The sequence below is a fragment of the Opisthocomus hoazin genome, chromosome 2, assembly GCF_030867145.1.
Source record: "Opisthocomus hoazin isolate bOpiHoa1 chromosome 2, bOpiHoa1.hap1, whole genome shotgun sequence".
Lineage (NCBI taxonomy): Eukaryota > Metazoa > Chordata > Aves > Opisthocomiformes > Opisthocomidae > Opisthocomus > Opisthocomus hoazin.
Window position 1 is genome coordinate 18,561,471 of NC_134415.1, and position 24,810 is coordinate 18,586,280.

Here is a 24,810-nt window from a genome sequence, read left to right on the forward strand (position 1 = left end):
TAAAAAACATTTCTGATATTTCAAATACATTAACAATGCAGAGTGTCTTAAATCGTGAGGCTTTGTAAAAAAAGTTACAAATGTTGCAGGAATGCTGAAAGCTTAAAATGGTTTTGACCCTGTTGAGAGGATTAGATATAATTAGTTTGATTCAGAAGTATTTTCTAACCTTTAAATTTAACTGTATTTTTAATATTTTCAAAAATACCTATATTATTTTGGGAAGAGATATAATATAGAAGACTAGGACAAGGATTATTTTACAACAGAATAACTGCATTGCGTGCAGTCCCTAGCTCTCCTGTGACCTAATCGAGTCCTGTTATAAGCTTGGCAAGCTCCATCCTGAAACAACTCCATCTTTCTTGGCACTTTCTTTGCAACCCCAGTCTTCCTATTACAACAATATTTCAGAATCTTTGATTATTAATTTCCAAAATAAAGGCATGACTAATTGATATGTTTGTACTTGTGCCAGTCTTTGGTATTTTAGAGTGTATCTATACGACAGTTATAGAGCAGGGCAGGCCTATTAAAACAGCTTTAAATCTATCTTAGATAATGTTAAAGTCTGATTTCTGAAATACAGAGCTCCACAAGAGCTAAAGTATATTACGCTCTGAAAATGACATTCATTTATGGTAATTCAAATAGAAACGTATAAAAGGGCACTTACCTTTGTAACTGCAGTGTAGAGAAAAAACTTCAGTATAAATAGTTCTTTATTAGGCTGTTAAGTACTTGTCCCACCTATTTACCTATCACTTCCTTCTGTTCTTCATTTAGTCAATATATCTTACCTCTTGGTGTTAGTTTGGCAGTTTTTCATAGCTTATCACATTAATGGGTTCAGGTAACCCAAAACCAGTAGCATAACCTGCCTAAACTAGGGGGAGTGGATCTGTACTAAAGAATATAGATTTTTTACTTGATTTTTTTTTTTATTATTAACTTCTAGTCCAGGGTTTCATGGTAGTCTAGTAAACGTATGTTTTCCTGAAGGTTAGCTGACATATCAATTGTGCCATTATATGGCATAAAATTGCTAAGTAAAGAATTCATGTGGTTTTGAAATTGCACTTTTGACAGTTGGAGCTGAAGGTTGTGTCTTAGATTTGCATTATTTCTGAATTTCTAAGTAGAAAACATTAACCAGAGGCTAATAACATTTCAAGGAAATATGTGCCAAAGAATATTTTTCTTTCCCACATTTGAGGTTACATGTGCTGATAGAATTTCAGGGATTAAGAGTCTCTCAAAGAAGCAAGATATTGAGAGATGCCCAATTGTCAGTATCTTGTCTTTTTGTAAAATGCTATCTCCTGGTTCACAAGACCCAAGAAGGATAACAGGGCGACCAGCTCTGGAACCTGAATTGTGTCATTCAAAATCTGCCTCTCTGCTATGTCTGATTCCTGTGTCCCAAAGCACTGAACCTGACATTAACTCTTTACTAGTGAATGAAAACAATGGCTGCAAACAGAGAAATTTGTAAAATACTCGGATGTTTTGCCTGGTTTTCTAAGGAAAAAGGTGACTATGATGTCACTGCCTGATCTTGTTTGTGCTCCTCTTTTCAGCATTCTTCAACACTTTTTTTTTTCTTTATTCTGTTGGCTAGTTCCAACTTTCAACAAGACACATTTTTCACAAAATAACCTTAAGTGCCTGTGAGTTTAATAAAAGTCAAAACTTCACAGTAGTCCAAAACCAGACACAAAATGCTTTTCCCCTTCAGGCAAAGGCAGACAGATATTAAACGTTCTGTTTGACAGCAACCAGAGAGTTAATCAACATGAACGTACTGGCAACCGCACAGCATCAGCATAGCTCTAAAGCAGACACAGACTGCTGTATTGTACCTGATTACAGAAAATATGAAGTTATGTCAGTGGGAGGTAGACAGATAAGTGACAAAGGATGCAAAACCAAGGGAAATATGATCCAACCTTTATTACTTTTCCTGCTAAGAATATACTTTATCGTTCACATTAGGACATTCCTGTGGTGGGTCAACTGCTTAATTCTTAGAGTGTAAGCTCTGTAAAAGTGTGGGCAAAGAGATGAATATTCATTTAACTGTTTTGCTGGGGTTTTCCACATTAGAAGTGTATATTTTTCATTTTCTTGGTGAATAGTTTCAGGACCACTAACCAAAAGTGGAGGAGAAGGTGGTCATATCTTTCTAATTTTCACATCTGTCTCTGAAGTGATATGTTAATACATGACGTGTATTACTGGTATTGTAAATTGAAGTAAATATTATATTTATACAAGGATTACATATGTGAAATTTAACTAATTTTGCTTTGGTTTTTTGTTTGCCAATAGAGAGTTTGTGATGATAAGCAGCAGATAAGCTATGTTTTAATGCAAACTACAATATTTCTGTTTATTTGCAAAGAATATAACAGTGGTTAAAACTGTTAAATATTATGATTTGTTAGTAGGGCATTTGCACAGTTTTTTCTAAAACGGTAGACTGTTTGAGACAAATTACATTTTACATAGAAAATGTTGACCTCAATACAAGCTACTTCATATCTCCCTATTTTAAAAATGTTTAAAAAATTCCTATTTTGACAAAAGGAGCATTTACTACTGTATCAATTTAACTCAACTGCAGGTGCTGTAGACTACACTGGCAAGCGTTTTTAGATCTCAAGAAAAAAATTGATGATTTTAGTGAGTCTTGTCCATTGTTGGAAATGATGACTGACAAAGCGATGAAGCAAAGACACTGGAATTGTATTGCTGAAACAACAGGACATCAATTTGATATAGAATCTGATTCCTTTTGCCTTCGACACATCATGGAAGCACCAATTCTTAAAGAAGATATTGAGGTAGGTACATGCATTTTTTCCCTCATTGATTTTTTACTGTCAGCAAAAATAACATGATGACTTCTGAAATGGTTACCTTTTTAAAAAATTTTTTTACTTCATTAAAGTCCTTGACTCTGAATCACACCACACTATTTTAAAATAGTGTGGTTTAAAATCGTTCTATTTTATTTAGAAGTTCTTATCCATAAGAACAAGGATAGAGGTAGCAGCTGGTGGAGAAATTTTAGAATCTGGACACTTATTTATAGATAATATCATCACATTCTTCCTAGCCCTATTTTGTTTGATTTTCTTAGCCCTTTTTAAACAGGGAAAAACAAAACAAATCTTCAAATGAGCATGGTTACCTAATTTTTTAATGTTGCTTTAAAGATATGTAAAGAAATCAGAAATTTTAGAGGAACATTCCACTCATGTTATCATTTAACATAACTACTTTTCTTGATCTTTTTGTCTTCTTCCGAACCACCACTTCAAAAGATCCCCCACCTAACCTGAAAAAACTCTCAATGGAGTTTGCAAGTTTTACAGGGTAAATATGCATGCAAAATCTATTTTTATATTTTTATATTCATATATGATTGATATGGAAGCATATAATTTTTAATTAGTCTCTGATTTGAATAAAATGTTGGACTTGATGAACTTTCCAACTTGAACTATTCTTAGATTCTGTGGTTCTATAAATTAAAATGTGATAAGATTGAGAGTTCATCTGGTGACGAGTCTACATCACTGCCATAAACCTTGTAGAAATGGTGATTCAGAAATCTTGTTAGGCAGAAATAACAAAATGTGAAGCCACAGAAATGGTATATCCATGTATTTCCAAGTGTGCATTTTTCAGTTATCCATATATGTAATTGGCGTGAGTAAAATTAGTAGTTTGGTCTCTGCATTTTTGTGACACATTTCTGTACCATTTTATAAAATTTCATGTATTGTTTTAAAATATTCTATTACTAAATGTGTAATATTAGGAAATATTTTATTTCTGAAGACTAAAGATTCTAAAAAATTATTCCTTCTTTGTAGGATATATGAATATCTGCTACAAAGGAAAAGGATATAGAAGCCAAACTATCTCAAATAGCTGAAATTTGGGGAAGCCAAATTCTGAGCTTTTCATCGTTCAAAGGGAGAGGAGAGTTACTGTTAAAAGGAAATGAATCATCAGAAATTATAATGTTGATGGAGGACAGTTTAATGATTCTTGGCTCTTTACTGACCAATAGGTACTTTTGAATTTGTTGTGTATGGTATTTTTGGAAACACACTGAGATAGCAACTATACTGTTATTAGGCTAAAATAGCAGGAAATTTGAATGGAAGATTATTTTTAATGAAAAAGAATGTTACAATGTCTAATGAAAAACTTCCTCGAGTGGAAGACTTTCATGCATTAGTAGCAAACTATTGTCTCAATATATCTGAATGTAATCAAGCTGGTAGAAACTTTCCAGGAGATTCTTCTTGTTCTAAGTGAAACAAGTGTTGTTAGAGTTTTTTTCACTATTGTAAGTACTTCTTTTTTAATAGTTTTATTTAGAATTAAATAATTTCTGCTTCTCATGCTTTTTTAGATACAATGCACCATTTAAAAAAGAAATTCAGGTCTGGATTTATAAACTAAGCAGCTCTACAGAGATAACTGAAGAATGGTTGGTTGTGCAGAACCTCTGGATTTATCTTGAAGACGTTTTTGTAGGGGGAGATATCACAAAACATTTACCCCAGGTAAACTTTACAATGCTTGCCTATTATTCTGTATTAAAAGCTATCTGTATAATAATTTCCCACAGATTATGCTGTGAAAGTACTTATGTTTTTTCTATATACAGGAAACAAAGCATTTTCAGAATATTGACAAATCATGGATAAGAATAATGCAACGAGCTTGTGAAAACCCAAATGTAATTAACTGCTGTGTCAGAGATGAGACTATGGAGCAACTTCTCCCACATTTACATGAACAGTTGGAATTGTGTCAGAAATCAGTTACAGGGTATGAATTGTTTGTTTTTTAATGCATTATTATTTTATAAATTGTTTATATGAAATATTAATGGTATTTCAGTCTTACTTTCACTTTCATGTATAAGAAATTGAAGACCTGCAATATTTTAATAAAAATCTTGTTGAATTTTAAAGATACTTGGAGAAGAAAAGACTACTGTTTCCTAGAATTTTTTTTGTTTCTGATCCTGCCCTTCTTGAAATTCTTGGACAAGCAAGAGATTCACATACAATTCAGGTACAACCTTAGTGATTTTTTTCTTCTTATAACAAAAAAAAATTGGAATATGGAAAAGCATTTAATAAACTAAAATGTAACCATTTTCTTCTTATAAACTTTGGATGAGAAAAATTTTCATTTCTTGCTTTTTAGGAAATTTTATGAAATGGATATCAGTAATTTAAAAAAATCTTCAGAATTCAGAACACTAGAATATGATCCCATCAAGTGATTTGCTCGTGGTTCCTTTCACAACTAAACTAACAGAATGGACCCTGTGAGACTTTCCTGTTTTGCATATTGCAGAATTCATCCGGCTAGTCTGGACTGTTACTGAAGGTTTGTAGTCCAACACGTGTGGATTGTTACTGAGGGTTGATTGAAAGAAGATAGCTGGTATCACACAATAGCTGATCTCTGTAATCCTAGATCACCTCTGGAAACTGTAAAAAAACAGCAAAAGAAGACAAAATTGTATTCAAACATTTCTGTAATTATTACCTACAGATGGCCTGAAATTCATCTGTATGTTCAGATAAACCTTTGCAGGATAACCTTGCTTGAGATTTTTTTCCCTTTGCTAATGTTATATATTTACATTGAATGACTTCTGAATTGTCCTTAGAGCCACATCTGCCTTCTATATCTGACAATATAAATGAAGCAGACTTCCACCCAAAGGATTATGATCACATAATGGGAGTCGTATCAAGAGAAGGAGAAAAAATTCTGGTAATTATTTGAATTCTTTTTTTTCAGAAGTGTAGTTAATAGATAAATCATTTTATTAATGAACATAAAACAAGTTGTTGGTTAAACAAGGAGCTTCTAGCGGAGATCAGGCAGAAGAGAAAGGTGCATGGCATGTGGAAAGAGGGACAGGCCACTTGGGAAGAGTACAGAAACGTAGTGAGAGCATGCAGGGATGCGACGAGGAAGGCCAAGGCTCACCTGGAATTGAAGCTGGCAAGGGATGTCAAAAACAACAAGAAGGGCTTCTTCAACTACATCAGCAGCAAAAGGAAGGCTAGGGACAATGTGGGGCCGCTGCTGAATGAGGCGGGTGTCCTGGTGACGGAGGATGCGGAGAAGGCAGAGCTAATGAATGCCTTCTTTGCTTCAGTCTTCAGTGCTAAGACTGGCCCTCAGGAATCCCAGGCCCCGGAGGTAAGAGAGGAAGCCTACAGAGAGGACGACTTTCCCTTGGTCGAGGAGGACTGTGTGAGGGATCGCTTAAGCGATCTGGATGTCCACAAATCCATGGGCCCCGATGGAATGCACCCACGAGTGCTGAGGGAGCTGGCGGATGTCATTGCTGAGCCACTCTCCATCATCTTTGAGAGGTCCTGGAAGACAGGAGAGGTGCCCGAGGACTGGAGAAAGGCCAATGTCACACCAATCTTCAAAAAGGGCAAGAAGGAGGACCCAGGGAACTACAGGCCGGTCAGCCTCACCTCCATCCCGGGAAAGGTGATGGAGCAGCTTATCCTGGAGGCCATCATGAAGCAAGTGGAAGAAAAGAAGGTTATCAGGAGTAGTCAGCATGGATTCACCAAGGGGAAATCATGCCTGACCAATCTGATAGCTTTCTACGATGACATGACTGGCTGGGTAGACGAAGGGAGAGCTGTGGATGTTATCTACCTTGACTTCAGCAAGGCTTTCGACACAGTCTCCCATGATATCCTCCTGGGGAAGCTGAGGAAGTGTGGGCTGGATGAGTGGTCAGTGAAGTGGATAGAGAACTGGCTGAATGGCAGAACTCAGAGGGTTGTCATCAGCGGCGCTGAGTCTAGTTGGAGGCTGGTGACAAGTGGTGTCCCTCAGGGGTCAGTACTGGGCCCAGTCTTGTTTAACTTCTTCATCAACGACCTGGATGAAGAGTTAGAATGTACCCTCAGCAAGTTTGCTGATGACACCAAACTGGGAGGTGTGGTAGATACACCAGCAGGCTGTGCTGCCATTCAGCGTGACCTGGATAGGCTGGAGAGCTGGGCAGAGAGGAACCTGATGAGGTTCAACAAGGGCAAGTGCAGGGTCCTGCACCTGGGGAGGAACAACCTCATGCACCAGTACAGGCTTGGGGTGGACCTGCTGGAGAGCAGCTCTGCGGAGAGGGACCTGGGTGTCCTGGTGGATGACAGGTTAACTATGAGCCAGCAGTGTGCCCTGGCTGCCAAGAAGGCCAATGGGATCCTGGGGTGCATCAAGAAGAGTGTGGCCAGCAGGACAAGGGAGGTTCTCCTTCCCCTCTACACTGCCCTGGTGAGGCCTCATCTGGAGTACTGTGTCCAGTTCTGGGCTCCCCAGTTCAAGAAGGATGAAGAGCTACTGGAGAGAGTCCAGCGGAGGGCTACAAGGATGGTGAGGGGACTGGAGCATCTCCCCTACGAGGAGAGGTTGAGGGAACTGGGCTTGTTCAGCCTGAAGAAGAGAAGGCTGCGAGGGGACCTTATAAATGCCTACAAATATCTGAAGGGTGGGTGTCAGGAGGATGGGGCCAAGCTCTTTTCAGTGGTGCCCAGTGACAGGACAAGGGGCAATGGGCACAAACTGAGGCACAGGAAGTTCCGTCTGAACATGAGGAGGAACTTCTTCCCTCTGAGGGTGACGGAGCACTGGAACAGGCTGCCCAGGGAGGTTGTGGAGTCTCCTTCTCTGGAGATATTCAAGACCCGCCTGGACAAGGTCCTGTGCAGCCTGCTGTAGGTGACCCTGCTTCGGCGGGGGGGTTGGACTAGATGACCCACAGAGGTCCCTTCCAACCCCTACTATTCTGTGATTCTGTGATTCTGTGATAAAAGTATCTATTAAATTGAATTATTGTTAATTACAAATGAACATTTCAAGAATAGGTGTAACAAAACTATATCTTCATTAAATAAATTTCTAGTATGTTTATTGAAATTAAATCTGTAGTTATCTTGAATCAAAATTTAGTAACTATTTCGTAACTAACATTCTTGAACAGAAGTTTAGTAACCATGTTCTGTTTTTACTTTTATGAATTGTTCGGTTGGACACTCCAGTGATTGCAAAAGGACCAGTAGAACTTTGGTTGCAGGATCTGTTGCGTGTGCAGCAGATTTCATTGCATGGCGTAATTAGGGCAGCATAGTACCAAATTAGTGACCCAGCATATCAGTTGCTGAATTTTCTTAATCAGTTCCCAGCACAGGTGAGATTACAGGATGTGGATTTGTGTGTACAGTCTGGGTTGTGTGGGGGGTGTAAATAGCATATGGGATTGTCTGTATGAGGAAGTTTTCATAGAGTAAAGAAGGATATGGATCTACTCAATAGAAGGCAATCCCTAATTACTTTAATTTTGGTACCCTATATATAGCATAATATTTTTCATGTAATCTACTTTAAAATTACTTTTTTCTTCTCTTGGAGAATAGAGAGTTTATATTTTCTGTGGTTATTATTGAAACCCTTTCAGAAGCAAATAAAATTTCATGTGCAGACTGATTTCCCTCTCATAATTTAAGATTGCAAGAGCTGTGATTATGATTATTTATCTCATCATTTACAAGATTTACCTCATAGTTCATATATTTGTCACTAAGATAATGCATTCCTAGAAGCCTGTCTTGAGGGATTCTAGTTTGCCTACAGACTCCTCCATCTTACTGATAACTCATAAATTTCATTAACAAGTAATGAATGTTTTACTATCCTATACAAATTCTGACTCTGTAATTTGCTAATTAGTACAGTGCTAGGTATAATTTTTAAAACAGATATTCTGCAAATATTAAAACTGGGCAACAAATTGATAATTACAAAAAAATCGACATAAATTTTTAGTAGAACTATCTTAAAGCTGTATGTATGACATAATTATGTGTTATTTCAGCAGTATTTACTTTTAAAAGTCTACTACTTTAAACAGATAAGTACTGTCTGTCTTATTTGCATGTCAGACATTTTGAAGTTGCTTTATTACCATCTCCAAAGATCTTGTTTCCCATGATAATCCAAATGATTCTATGTTCAAAGAAGGATTTGGGGGGGGGGGAGAAGAAGGAAATGGTCTTTGACCAAGTTATATAAAGTACAGCGAAAGACAAGCTATGTTGTAGGACAGAGAAGAAACTGGGCAAAATAAGTTTGTTTTAGACTCTACTGATGATAGCCTAATGGTTCTAAAATGGTGAAATATCTTCTCCTACACAATCTCTGTAACCATGAACTCACTGCAGGTATAGGAAGATAGAAAAGTAGAAAGAGTGGGTCAGTCAAATTTTTAGGTCTTGGTGCTTCACAGAAATTTGGGGAAAAAAGGTATTGATACAGTCTCGTCTATCTTGTTTTGCCATAGATGTGCCTGATATTGTGAATCAAAATCAATCCAAGGCTGTAGTGTACACCCAATGTCCTATGATTCTCTATATTTGGAAGCAAAATAACTTCTAGTTCAATATGCTATAGGCTGTACTCTAGTCATGACAGCATGTTAGAAACATAGCAATCCATCCCACTTTCAGTAGAAATGCACAGCTTTTTCTTTTTTATGTTCTTTAATTAGCTACAAATTGGCAATGGGAAATTTTCAGAAGGACACAATTTAAGACCTGTTTATGTTTGTGATACTGGAGTACACTAACGGATTGTAAGTGAAACTGAGAATCATCCTTAATTTGTGTGTAGCTTGGTATGTGACAAATTTTTATAACAGTTTTTAAATGTTTTCTCAGGAGTTTTCAGTACCACAGCAGAGCCAATTAACTCAGGCATGGTATCCTGGTGAGATAGCATCATGTTGGATGTAGTGATAATTTGGGACTCTCTACACCATTTATTGTTCCCGTTACACCTAAGGCTTCTATAATAAGGCTAGTGTTCAAGAAGTGATTCTTTAGTATTTTTTTCACATATTAAATTCATAGGTTGGATTACTGGGCATTCAGATGTTGTGGACACCTGATTCAGAAACAGCTCTACAGAATGCTAAAGAGGACAGAAAAATCGTGCAAGTAACCAATGGGAGATTTATGGAGATTCTTAACATGTTCATTAGCCAGACCACGCAACATCTTTCCAAGTTTGACAGAGTGAAATTTGAAACACTTATTACCATTCATGTGCATCAGCGTGATATTTTTGATGATTTGGTAAAGTATAAATTTTTGTTTCTGACAATTAAATGCATTTTCTGTCATAATAATTTTATTTGTATGTGATAGGGTAGTTACACATATGTATGCATGTGTTTGTAAGACAGAGATGTCCATAATCTCACCATAGTAAAAACAGTACACTTTTGCTTAAATGAGAACAAAATCCGTCAGTCCTTTCGTCTAAATATGTGCTCAAAATTTGTGCACTCTTTTAGAATATATCAATTTTCCATTTCTTCCTACAGAGTTGTTTTGATTGACAAAAACCTTTAGTATGTCCTTTGTTTGAAAAACTGTTGTATTACTCTTACTTGCATAACTAAAGAAGTGGAGTGTGCTGAGGGTGTTGTAGCTTTATGATGATAGATAATTTCCTCATGGCTTGTTACAGAATATCAGTAGTTGGCACTAGGGTGCATTTTAGCTCCACTCATTCTAGGGTTACTGCAGTGATAGCGACATCTTCCATATCTCCAAGTTTCTTCTTTTTGTGTTTCCTACTCCTCTGGAGATCAGGCTACTGGGATTCTCTTGCTGGTTCCTAAGGAGAATACATAGAAGACAAACAAACAAAAAAGCCTACTAAAATCAACAGATAATGCCAGTTCTATATGTGAACTTGTTAGACTGTGCTAAATTATTTACATTCCTTTATTCTTAGAGGAATGCTATGCCTCAACACTACATCTCTCACATATTATACTGTTGATAACACAGGTTTAGTAGATTCTACACAATTTTCCTTCCATGCCTCAGTCAGATCCTTCCTTCATCATGTCCTTTGTTCCAATGGTTTTGGTGGATTTAACAATGTATTGTTTGCTAATTTCACATGGAGGCCGAGCTGCACTACCAAAGCAATTTAAGATTTTTTTCATTAACACAGATGTTGTGATGATCAGGTTGAGTGATCAAGACATTTTTTAATCAGTTTCACATAATATGTTCAGATGTATACTATGCTTGTATGTTTTTCAGTTTACTTACATATGAACTTCAGCCTGAGTAATCCCTCATTATACTCATACAAGTAAGCATTTTATCATAGTTATCAAAGTCAATAAACTTGGATGCTCAGTTATAACATATATATTTATTTAATTTCTTTTAAGTTAAAAATGCACATCAAATCACTGACTGATTTTGAATGGTTAAAGCAGTCTAGATTCTACTCTAAAGAGGATTTTTATCAAGTGTTGGTATCCATTACAGATGTTGGTTTCATTTACCAAAATGAATTTCTGGGTTGCACTGATCGTCTGGTTATAACACCTCTTACAGACAGGTTAGAAAAACAATTATACGTAATGAATACTTTTAATATATGTGTGTTTATTTAACATATATCTTCAAAGATGTGCATTCTGAATTAAGTCCTATGTAGGCTAGGTTGTTCATGAAAATCTTCTCATACATTTGCTTAGTCATGCTCTTTGAGAAAAGGTAATATAGAGTCTCACTATTTTATACACTTAGTAATTCCTTGAAAAGGTTTATCACTGCCCAGTCTTAAAAAAAAAAAAAATTTAGTAACAGAAATGAGTAATTTTGAGGCTATGTAGTAATGTATAGTTTAGCAGTATGTCTATACCGATGAGAAGATTAGATCAAACATTTGAAATTCTGTAATAAGGAATTCTATAAAGATTTTGTGGCTACCAATGTCTTTGAAAGTCTAAGACAACCAGTCAGTGTCTGTCATCTTATTTGTAATGGGAAACAGTTTAGATTTTTTCAAAATAATCTAGATGTTGACAAAGTCCGAGCTGTATTCACTGACTTGTCATTCTTCTGTAGCCAGGCAAGCAAACGACCATTAATTTTGTTTCAAATGTGGGTTAACAATGAGAAGTATTTTTCTTTTTTCTTCATGGCGTCTTTTTTTGTCAAAACTCTTCCTCCATTTAGTCCTTTCTTGAGATGTCGCTTTTGACAAACTGAGAAAATAGAAGGCCAAAAGCTACCTCGCTTGCAAAAAGTTCCCCTCAAGAACCAAAAACAACTCCCAACTTACAATCATACACTTTGCTACTTATTTGGAGTATGTGTCTGTACAGCTTTTTGAACCCCTTTATTTCTCCAGAAGATGTAGAACTGCTGCTGTGACAACATGGAAAGTTCAGTACATTTCTGCAGTGAACTGTACTGCCCTCAACAATCAAGAAATTTTGATGCAAAATGTTAAATTCTACCCCAAACTTTGCCTTGAAGAGCAGGTTGCTCAGGACCTTATTCATGTTGGGTTTTGAGTATCTCCAGGGATGGATGTTCCACAACACCTCTGGACCCCTGTTCAAGTGTTTGACCATCCTCATGGTAACATTTTTTTATACTTTCATTGACTCAGAATTGCTCACATTGAAACCCGTGTCCATTCTTTCTTCTTCCACTACCCTTCTGAGAAGAGCCTGTCTCCAATGTCTCAGTACCTTGTATTAGTAACAGACTTTCCCCTTAGCTTTTTCTTCAGGCTCAGCAAACTGTGTTCTCTCACCCTCTCCCTCTGTGTTACGTCCTCCAGCCGCTGACCATCATGGCAACCATCTGCTGGCCTCATGCAATATATCAATGTCTCTTCTCTATTGGTAAGCCTCAGACTGGACACAGTACTCCAGCTGCTATATCAGATGTGCGGAGCAGAGACAATGGTTTTGTTCAACCTGCTGGCTCCACTCTTGCCCAATATGCAACTGGCTTCCTTTGCTACGAGGGCATAATTCTGATTCATGCTCAATCAGTTGTTAAGCAGGACACGAGGTCATTTTCTGCAAAACTGCTTTGTAGCCAGTCAGCACTGAGCCTGTACTGCTGCATGAAGATATTCTGTTCCAGATAAAGGACTTGAACTTCATGATGTTTCTGCCAGCTCATTTTGCAAAGTTATGGTATTTTATGTATTGAGAAGCAAGGGATGAAACTATTAATTTTGTTTAAAAACTATTTTTTTTTAGCAAGCAAATATTTTTATAAACATAGTGCCCCTTTGAAAGTCAAGCTATTAAAATTTAAAAAAATCTGAGTACATGACAGAATCCCTTTAAAGTGATTGACTTAACTGTGTAATAATAATATACCTGGAAGGAACTGTATAAATTTTTCTCTTTTAAATAACTGTCTTTCAGTATACAGGAAAGAAAACTACTTCCTAGTTGTACTTTAATATCATTCGGAAAAAAAATGCTGCTACAAATTTTCTCACAAAATATTGCTAAAGGAACAACAATTCTCTTAGTTGCTACTAAATACATGTTACTTTTCCAAACTGAAATTAGGCAACTGTGAAATTAATCCTTTGTGAAAATGTTATTGTTATTAATGTAGTGCTTCTAGATTTCTCTTTTCATTCAGTTTTCTTTCTCTGTCTTCCTCTTTTTCTTTCATAGCCAAGTTCATACAGAGCATTGTCCGCACTGTGTGTGTTATTAATATCCTGTACATGACAAACTTGTGGTTTAGTGTGGAGTTAAAATGGCAATGCTTATGCATAGAGGTATATACTCTAAGATTAATATTTTCTGTCCTGTGAGATTCAGAGTTTTATTTAAACCCTTAGTGCAAAAATAGTTTCAATGTTTAACCTTTATACTTTATAAGAGGTGACAAAAAAGTGATTTAAAAGCATTGTGAAAGCTGAAAAACCCAAATGAAAATAAAGAACTTCAGATTTTTTTGTTGTAACATTTAGGGCTAGTTCTTTGTAACTCTAAGTCACTTATTTCTACTTTTTTAGATAAACAATACAGCAGTTTGCAAATAATTTAATTGCTGCTTTACAATAAAAGGCTACATTCACAGAAATATCTTGACAAAAGATCTGCCAAATGTCATAAGATGTCAAAAGATTTTTTTCTGATTTTGATTCACTTTTAAGCATTTTGTATAAATCAACTTATTTTAATTCAGACTGATATGGAAGTAGTCAGGTGGATTGGAAGACAATAGGCCTTGGCCACAGGGCAATAAACAAAAACAGTCTTATTTAGTTATTTAAAGGAAATGTCATCTAGTTCAGATAGATAATAAAATTTTCTGTCCCTGTTTTAGGTCTTGCACAGTCCGGATTTTGGGGATGTTTTGATGAATTCAACCGAATTGAGTTGCCTGTCTTATCAGTAGCAGCACAACAAATCTATATTATTTTAACAGCAAGAAAAGAAAGAAAAAAGCAGTTCATTTTTTCTGATGGTAACTGTGTAAATTTAAATCCAGAGTTTGGAATTTTCCTAACAATGGTAAATGTAGTAAGAAGTCCAAAGAAGTGACAAATTATACTATATACAACTTAATTAAATGGCAAGGTGAAAATAACCGATTTTATTAAGTGATGCTGTTGCTATAGAATTAGACTAAACTACTGGCACACATAAATAATCTGATTATTCATTAATTGTATGCCTGCAGTTTTACTTTAAGATTATTGAAAGTGTTCATAGTTCATTGCTGTATTGCAGTTCATTATGTACACTAAGAAGTTTGGCCAAACCTCCAGAATTCTCTGTGCTCACTAAGAGGACTGAGACACCGGTACACTTTGCTACCATAGCTTGAAATACTTTAACAGTATTAGTGAGAAAGACACTGTAGGAAAAAATAAAGAACATTCACTTCGAGCAGGAGACATAGGAAAGAGATTTTTCAAGGATGTATGTTTTATCTAATGGGTACTTTACATGGATATATAAAAAGAGCTCTTCAAGGTTATTTACAGAAGACAAGTATGATGATTCTGGAATAAACCACCCTCCTTATACTGTGGTGACAGCAGGTCTTCTCAAAACCTATGCAAAAATTTACCAGATCCTTTCATTTGTTGACACAGGATGTATCTAAACTGGTAAATATAACACTGGATGCCCACTTTTGGCCTCCTGTGGCAAAGGGAACCATTCTGCTCTATGCACCAGTCCTAGAATGTGTAGTCATTATGACAGAACTGTCCTTCTTATATCATGAAGTTTTAATGGATGGTATCTGAGATACATTGTTCCCTTTCTTATAATGACTATTAGTGAAAAAGACTTGCAGTACATATAGATCAAAGTTAGGTCCCACAACTGAATGGATAATCTGCACAAACCTTTTTGCAAGGCAGTGCATGTAATTTTACACAAGTTGTGAACCATTACTCAAGGGTGAAACACAAATATTCAGATATTCAACAGTTTGAAATATTTTGCTGCAAATTATTAGCTATGGTAAATGCTGCAAAGATTTACTGTGCAGTATCAAATGGAATTAGGCTATCTACAGAATTGAAGTCCACCAACAGAAGCTATCTAACATTCCAATTTATGATGATAAATAAGGTGGACGTACTATGCACAAAATTTTTAGGGAGAGATAATATTTTTTTCTTCTACATTTGTTTTCTGTGAAACCTCTGACTGAATTGATGTCTTCATGGAAGACTTTTTGTGGGACTAGAAGTTTCTATGTTATTTTTGATCAGGGCTTGTTAGGAAGTATGAGTAAGTCACTGTTCTACTCATATTGCATGGTCAGGGAAATATTTCCCTGATTTAATCTGTATGGAATGTTTCTTCCCATGAATGAAAATCTCCATTAAGTTTCTGTTGAAGGTGCAACAGAGTAAATAACCTTTAGTGGATCTCCATGCTGAGGTTCATCTGAGAACCAGTGAGACCAGGGCTCTTACCCTACTTGATCATTTCACAGATTCGCTTCCTCACTTGCTTCCCTCCTCCAGTATTACATTCACTTAGTCTTGATTTTTCTTCTCAGCAAGGGTTTCATTATTGGTGTGGGAAAGTAGGGCAAAAAGTCATGTTGATTTCTCTGTGTGCAGCTGCTTGCAGCTACCAGGATTGGGCATTACTTGACAAGGTTTCTTGGCATCATCCAGCATTTGTCTACATGAATCTTTCTGATCTCCAGGATCTTCCTCTGTTTCCAGGATATTGCCTCCAACCGGGATCTTCATCTCCTTCTTTCTGGTCTCCTTTTTTCCAAGATCATTTCTTTTGGGGACCCTTCTTTTCTGCACCATCTCTTCTTTCCAGAACCTTAAGATCCCAGTTTTGCCATAAATGGTCTATGTGCAGAAGCACTGTATCTTATCAGCCTCTTTATAGGTGGTTGTGTCTTATGTCTCTCTATTAATTGTGTGACTCAGGACATGCCGCTTTTGTTTAGTTCAGGTGTTTTCAAAATGTACAACCATCTCACACCAGCTGCATCTAGCAGATAGCAGACTTGTGCTTGAGTTCTAAAATTCAGTTTTGGATGTTCACCCACACATGCACATGTACCAAATTATCTGCCATTTGTTAGCATTTGCAATTTAAGCTGGTTTTTAATCTATAACAACTTCATAAGGGTTTTGTGTAAAAAGTGATGTCATCTTTGCTTTCCTCCTTGTAATTTCTACTGCCTTTCTAACTGTGTATATTCTAGTATTGTTCCTGGATGATCTTTTTTCTGCTGTTTTTGCTTGTATGCTTTTCTTTTGGCTGTTTACCATCCTCTGGCACACCTCATTAGGTGGACAAATATAATTTATTTTAGGAGATTCAACACAGATTTGTTTAGAGTTATGCTGCTTTACAAGCCTATTGGAAGAGCCATTAAACTTGTCGCTAAAGGAGACTGATTGATACAGTCTGCATGAAGGAACAAAGGTGTTTGACAAAGTCCTTTACCAGGGATTTACATGAAAGCTAAGCAGTCATAGCAGAAGATGAGGGGATCATTTCTAGATACTGATTAGAAGATAGGAAATGTGTGATTGGAGTATCGGCTCTTAGGAAGGACAGAGGTTGCCACTGATTCTGAGGTACCTTTGCTGGGACCAATGCTGTTCCAAGTGTTCATAAACAATTTGGAAAAGTTTTAGGTGAAGAAGTTTACTGATGATATTAAATTATTCAGGGCACTAAGGACGAAACAGCTAACCATGAAGAACTATAGGCAGACTTTATGAGACTGAATAAATAGGTAATAAAATGGCAAATGAAATTCAGTGAAGATAAGCGTGAATGGGTTCACAAAGGGGACAAACCAAACTGTTCAAAGCCATAAATAGGAGGCCTATGGAACATCTTGCCAAAGGGTGTTATAGATGATAAAAGTTTATGTAGGTTCAAGATCAGTCTTGATATTTTCAGGGTGGAAAGATCCATAGATGATTACTAAACCCAGAAAAGGTGTATTTGGTTAAGAAAGCCCCAAGCTGAAGAAGGTACCAGCAGTAAGTACCATGACAAGCCAAGAGAATATTTTCTTTGTTTTTACCCTTCTCTAAGTGTCCATGGTTGGTCACTATTGCAGATAAGATACTGGGCAAGCTGAAGTTGTCATGTCATTTGTTGCCAACATTGATGTGTTTTTATAAGTCAGTTTAATGTTTTCTGTTTTCTTTCTCCAAAAACGTGTTACAGAATATTGCTAAGACCCAGTGCATCATGTGAAATTTTGAACTCGAGATTGTATTTGAAGGAACAAGAAGATTTTGTACAGATAAACTGGGACACAGCCTGTCCTGGAAATAATTAGATAAATCAATTGTCTTTCCAGGAAAAGAAGTGACATCATTTTAACATTATCATGTGTAATTGATACTGATTGATCATTTTTAAAAATTATTTTTAAAGTAATCAGAAGTATTTTACTTATTTAGGTCCTTTAGGCTGCATTAATATTATATAGTACTGCATTACTTTCCATTACAGGTATGAGATCCATGACAGCATAAAAAATACTAATACCAAGAGCTGACTGAAAATTTACTTCACTGTTAAAAAGGCATATTTTGAAACAATGTGCTTGACACTGCCTTGTATAGAAAGGGAATATGAGTGGCCTTATCTGAGACAGTCAAAAGTCTTTATGAGTGATATCTCAGAATCGTAGATAGCAAGTTACTAGATTTCTGGAATCTGGAATACAGTTCCTTAGAAACATAGTGAAGCAATCATAAAACAGGATAGTTTAATTTTTTTTTTAACACGAAATAGAAGTTAATGTGATAGATGCATTAATGGACCATAATTAAGATAAATACATTAGAAAGATGCTGAAAATTCTTCCATGCTTAAAAACGTAAAGAAATGGCTAGGCTCCACCTATTTTTGACGTTCTGAATATCCCACTACATATTATAAAATCCCTTAGAAAGCCGTTTGTTGCCCTAGCTCTTAAATGACATTTATTCTGTAGGCATAATTTAAAAGGATAGTTGATGATCAAATTACTTCAGGATTTGTGAAAATTTTACCAGCTTTATATAGATGTCTTTAATCTGTTTTCTTGTATTTGTAGTTCTGAATTTTATGTTATTCTTTGGTAACCTGTATCGGTTTTCAAATTATGATTTAAAATTTGAACACATAGAAATAATGCACATACACATATGTATAAAAATGAAAAGCATTTATGTAATATTTTCTTAATGCATGATATTTTAAAATATTTTCAGTCTATTAATCTTCTGGAGGGTTTGATTCCATCAAAAGAAGAAGGTGGTTTATCAACTATACTTCATCTGCATAAATTGTTCTGCTTCGCAATAATGTGGAGTTTAGGTGCCCTTCTGGAGTTGAACAGTAGAGATAAACTTGAAGCCTTCATTAGAGCTCGTGATAACAAATTAGAATTGCCAGAAATCTCCCCTGGCACCAATCAAATGATGTATGAATTTTATGTTACTGATTATGGTAAGAAAAAATACTAACATTCTTTTTTATACTGGCATTTTAAAACTGAGTATAGCTTTTTTTAAATTTAATATTACTCTTTCAGTCCTTATTGTACAGTCATATGAGCAGAAATTTTTGATGACAGTATAATGGTAACACAGATTCTGTATGCAGCACCTCTGTGAAGCTGAGAAGGGATAGAGTGCTTACAGAAGCATTTTCTTATTTCTTTTGTTTTTAATTTCATTCTTGCAGAATTCTTTTCTATTAACTTAACCAGCCTACAATTTTCAGTTTATTTATGCTTAGGGTGGTTTAGTCTGAATTAGTATTAAGTTTATATTTTATTTCCTTACAGCTAGTATTTTTCATTGGCAAATACATACCAATTTTAATTCCATTTAATAATAATTATTTATCCATGTCTCATAATCAGTAATGAATCTTACAGTTTATAAAACTGAGAAAATAGTGTGATATTTTGAATATTGTGAATATTGGTATTTTGAATAGTGTTATATTTTCCACAAGAAATTTATAGTTCAAATAACACACTCACGCCCCCCCCAGTTTCCCAAAGAACCTACTGTTCTTTTGCAATATATTTTCACATGAATACATCTATTTCTCATGTGTCCAAATTCAGATTTTTTTTTTGCCAGTAATGTTGATTTAGAGTACACATACACAATTCATATTCCCATGTTCTATAATTTCACTGTGAGAATGAGTTTCTAGGTAAACATTCTTCTGGGGTTTTTATTTAGATATCTATATATAAATTTAAGAAAGATGTGTATATTTAGTAGCATTATACACTAATTAGAGGTCATAACAATGTATGTCTTTTGTTAGATGTGTTTTAGCTAGGTTTGAGAAAATCTATCTCTTTTTGTGCTTTGTAGTACTTCACTTGTAAAATCTAGGATTATTTTTTTGTGTATATGCTAGCAATCTGTTGAACACAATCAAAATATTGTGAGATATTTTGCTGTTTTTGTCATTTCAGGTGACTGGGAGCACTGGAGTAAAAGAGTTCAGGAATACATTTATCCAACAGACGATATCCCAGACTATGTGTCTATTCTGGTTCCGAATGTTGACAATGCCAGAACTCAGTTTTTGATAACACAATTACAAAACAACAGAAAGTAAATACAGGATTACTCATTGAAGTATATGCCTACTATGTGAAACAAGTAGAAATCTACTCATAAAGAAACTGGGAGTTGCAACGTTTCTTCATTTTCTCTGTGTCTAGTCATTGCTTGCCAGGTGCATCATTATTTGCATATTGCTCTATTTTTATTTTCTTAGATTGAATCCTCTTTACTTATTTCTGTGCATGGGCAAAATATTTAAAATGGTTACCTTGTTCTTAGTCTTTCTACCATATGAATTTTTCTGATTTGTGCTTTCTTGAGTAGGGAAACAAGGAAAATAAGTTTCACACGGCAGTTCATTAAAAATGGAATTTCCTAGCATTTAGTCTATTTTTTTTCTCTCATTAGGAAATCTGTAGTTAATAGCAGTAGTAGCCACAACTACAGGAAAGGAGAGAACACTCCTCAATACAGCTTTAACCAATAGGACCAATCTGGTATCATGTCTTTTGACTCAGGCCACACTAAGCAGTAGTTATTAAAACATATGTAAGCCTATTTTCAAACAGAGGAGGATCTGAAAAATACACATTTTGCTTTAGTACAATGCTCTTAATAACCCTAACAACTTCCTGTGGAAATCTGTGTCAGCTTGCGAAATATAAGTCATTGTAATGACTTCTTAGTAGCTGGAGCCAAGATTAGAAATACTACAAGTGCAGGAGCCAGTGCTGGAACCTGTTTTTTCTGTAAAATTCTGGGATTTGGACAGAGGACCTGTTGATTTGGTTTGATGAAACTGTTCCAGAGGCCATAATGTGGCAATGTCTTTGCTGTATCTGGTACAAATTATGAGAACATGCAAAACCTTTATATTTGGAAACATTTAATTGATCTTTGTACATTAATGCCTTCGGAGATATTGATTGTATTTCCAGGTACGTTCATTTGGCCATCATTGCAATAACAGTAACAAACATTGAAATCTTCCAAGAAGAGTTTCTGAAAGGTGGCATCCTCCATAGTTCAGTGTTTCTGTGGTGGACGGTTTATATCTTCCTCTCTTGAGTTGAAAAGTTTCAGCATTCATTGTGTAATGGGATTTGTCTATGCTTCCCTGTTGAGCAGAATGTTCCCCTCCATGGAAGCAGTCAGCTTGCTTTGTTTTCAAGCATTTTTTATTTGGTAAGATCTGATTTAATCACATCTTGCACTGTGTTAGAGATACCTTTTTTTCCCCCCCCCCCCTCCCCTGTATCAGATCACAGCAGCATGAACTTTCTTTCCAGCTACAGCTGGATTACATGTGCTAGATGAAACCAAAGTGATTTACAGGTCTGACTTCACTTGTTGGTTCTACAAGTTTATTACTATAATCTGTGTTATCATGGTTAATGGATCACTTGGATGTTCAAAAACAGGGTGAAGAATGAGACCGTGTGGTATCATTATGGCTATCTGTTGGAGAGCGTTAATTTAAAGAAGGAGCAAGTCAGTCAGCAGTACTTGAGCATTTAAAATCTCCTGCAAGGGTCTCCTGCATTATCAACTTCAGTGGTCACTTTCATAAATAAATACATACTCCCTTTTGCAAACTGATTAAATTCCTTTCATGGAGTGGATATAATAATGAAGATAATACCACCTGTCAAAAACATAAGGAGGGTGAAAATCTGAGCAAGAAAGAAAAAACATGGAGGATTCTTACATGTCTGAAAAAAGAGCAGGGTTCTTATCTAGCTCACTTTCATCAGATGAAATGGGAGATTTCTATAGACGGCTTAAGAGAAAGGAAGGAAATATTAAGTCTTCGGTTCAGCAGCTTTCTGATTTAGATTCATATTTTACCAAGATAAGAAGGAAACCAGGAAATAACGTCTTCTTTCTGAACACATTTATTGCTTTATTTTTTCCTAGGGAAATGACAGTGTACAGACTAACCAGAAAATAAGTTATGTATTATATATTTTAATATAAAATGTTAAGAGAAAGCAGAAATAAAATGCTTGCTATCAAAATGTCAGGTTGAAACAAGATTTTTTGCACCTTAAATTTGCATAAGCAATCAGAGAGGAGTAAAAATGCTTTAAAAAATAGAAATATATATAGTGAGGCATAAGTTAAGATAGTATGAGTTGTAAGAGCCTAAAGTGCCATAATAGAAGCATTAAATGCTGCTGTTATAAATACTGCGGTGATAAGCAGACAGAATAAGTATATTCTCTTCAAAAGGGAGTTTGTTTCCAGTAGTAAAACAATCAGTAAGAAGAAACAAATTTTGGGAAAAATTCTAAGATTTCCTGACCATTCTGTGAACATCCATGTCCAAAATCTGCTTTGTCAAATCTTGATATCCTGACTAAGTGATTTAAGGGCCCTATGCAACAGTGATCATCTTTTTGTTTTTCTTAAAAAAATGCATTGGTTTCATATTCCTCCATGGATGTTTAGAGAAAGAATCAAGAATGTCCATGACAGTCAGTGAATGAAATTCAGGAAAACACAGGTCAAGTTTGGTTCCAATTCTAAAAAAATATTGCTGTCATAGGACACATGGACTCTTTAAGGATTCAGAAGGCCTTTCTTGCTAAGTCAGTTTATGTCAGCATAATTAGGCTGGGAAACCTGTGTAACAGACTTAAAATTCCAGTTTAGGAAAAGAGACAGGGTGGATAGGAACCAGTGTTCCTTGAAAGAAGGATAGTATTCTTTTGAGGAAAGTTGAAGAACAACTGCCTGCTTTGAATACAGATGATTTTCCTTTGTTGCTATTAAGTAGGAGTAGTTCTCAGTTCCTTTTGTGAGATGAATGTAAAACACACTTCAGAGTTTCATTGTTTAAATTTTTTCTACTCCTGCCAGTTTCACTGGCCTGTCTGAAGTGGACATCAGCAGTACAATAGTCACTGCAAATCAATTTTATGTATCTCCTCACACAGTCAGTTTAGAGAAAGATTAGATCAGGTATTTTAGACAATATACAGAAATACAAGAGGAGCTTCAAAAAGGACTCCGTTTCTGGAGTTGGAAAGCAACAATCTTTTATCTGTCTAATTGTTTTCCTACCTTTACTAACATTTGCCACAAAGCCATAGATATTTCTGGGTCAGTTAAGACTGCCGTACACAGATCAGCATCTGTTATTCTTACTTGTAATTATTGTTACATCTTATTTCTACAGACATTTAGAGTATGTCTTTTAGTAATATGCTTGAGAGAGGATATAGCTGAATCTAATCTACATTGTATTGCTGCTTTAAGGACAGTCTGGCAATAAGGAACTATCCTTCTATTACAAGCATGTGTCACAAGGAATACCTGTAGCAAAAGCAAATAGTAGAAATTTTATATTCAAATTAGATGTCAAAGACTATTTTCCATTATAAAGAAAGCCTTCTTAGGGTCATCCACTACAAAAGACTGCTGCGGTGAACAGGTTAGAAAGTGGAAGAAGTCAGGCAAAGGGAAGAAAAACCTATAGTGCATTCTGGCTTCATCCGTTCTGTTTTCACTCTGTAAATTATTTCTCTTGGAGAGTCTGGGTAAGATGAAAAACATATACTGTGTCACTGCATATGGTGACACAGGAAAAACCTACCAAAATAATGTGTCATTCAAAAGTAGACACAGAAAGTATCCGTTTCTCTAAAATAGGTCCGTTATGCATATTTAATTGTAAGCTTAGATACTACTTATGTGGTTGAAATATCTGTTACAGGCAGTTTTGCTCATAGGAGAACAGAGGACTGGAAAGACAGTCGTGATTAAGGCATGTATGAAGCAATACAACCCAGAAGAGCATTTGTCAAAATGTTTAAACTTTTCATCTGACACAGAACCTTTTATGTTTCAGGTAAAAATATAGATTTTAAACAATTCTTGTGTATCATTTCCTTGCTAAGTATTTAAAATGTAATTAATTCTGATGATAAAAGAAATGGTTTAGAAATAAAGTCTAAAGGATCTTTTTCCTCCAAGTAAGTCACTTAAACACTTCAGAAAATTCCATAAAAAATTTTACAAATCAGAATGGAATATAGTCACTCACATAGAGATATGTGTATTGATGATTGCTATGTGCTTTTTCATTACGGAATTCTAAGAATCCATTTTTTGCTGAAGACCTTTCCTTTTCATTTTAGATTAATGAAGATTTTTGGTTATAGTCCTTCAGTATTTTCCTGATTCTTTAATTTCTGTAATTTTAATTTTTGTTAAATAAAAAATCAGATTTCAATTTATCCTTTTATTTTTCCTCAGCTCAGGAGTGACTACAGCATCAGAAACCCAGTCTTTAAGTTCTCTAGCATCGCAAATCTGTAGAGATTTCCCTTTCCCAATATAATTGCTAAAAAATCCACATAAATGGAAATAAATACTACAGATAGTTTTTTCAAGTAATTGAAAGGATTATTTATACCACTATGCTATTATTCAATACTACTAATTTGCTAGAATGTGATCCTCTAAGTTCAATTGGCTTCATTACCTTTCCAAAACAATGAATTTATGGTGACAGTGCAGCAGCAGAATGAAGTAATCATCCTGGAATATTTCTTGATTGAAAAGTCTACTCATGGAACAGGTCTTAGAAATTCCATCCCAAAATCAACTGTCTTTTTTAAGAAGCTAATGTAAATGTTCTTAAGAAAATGGTGAAAAGTAGTGGTTTATGTGTCTATTTTCTTTAATTCCAAACTCATTGAATATCTGCTGAACTTTTCTGTTATGCATAAGGTCTCTGGCCATGGTTTATATGAAACTGTGAGACAGAATAAGGCAGGTGTCCTTTCATGCATGCAAGATTAATTGAATAATCAGTACCTCTGTCTCAGTGTCCTT

General features: G+C 35.5%; 1 protein-coding gene across 1 annotated transcript in view; it reads left to right on the forward strand.

Annotated features, from left to right (window-relative positions):
- Positions 1-24,810, forward strand: part of DNAH8 (dynein axonemal heavy chain 8) — a 130,823-nt gene that overhangs the window by 45,859 nt on the left and 60,154 nt on the right. The window contains 15 exon segments of the mRNA XM_075444284.1: positions 2,627-2,846; positions 3,885-4,084; positions 4,433-4,586; positions 4,691-4,854; positions 5,001-5,103; positions 5,713-5,816; positions 8,101-8,263; positions 9,981-10,205; positions 11,324-11,496; positions 12,295-12,353; positions 14,256-14,443; positions 18,646-18,883; positions 19,875-19,991; positions 19,994-20,016; positions 23,687-23,821. Coding sequence (XP_075300399.1) covers positions 2,627-2,846; positions 3,885-4,084; positions 4,433-4,586; positions 4,691-4,854; positions 5,001-5,103; positions 5,713-5,816; positions 8,101-8,263; positions 9,981-10,205; positions 11,324-11,496; positions 12,295-12,353; positions 14,256-14,443; positions 18,646-18,883; positions 19,875-19,991; positions 19,994-20,016; positions 23,687-23,821 — 2,266 coding nt within the window.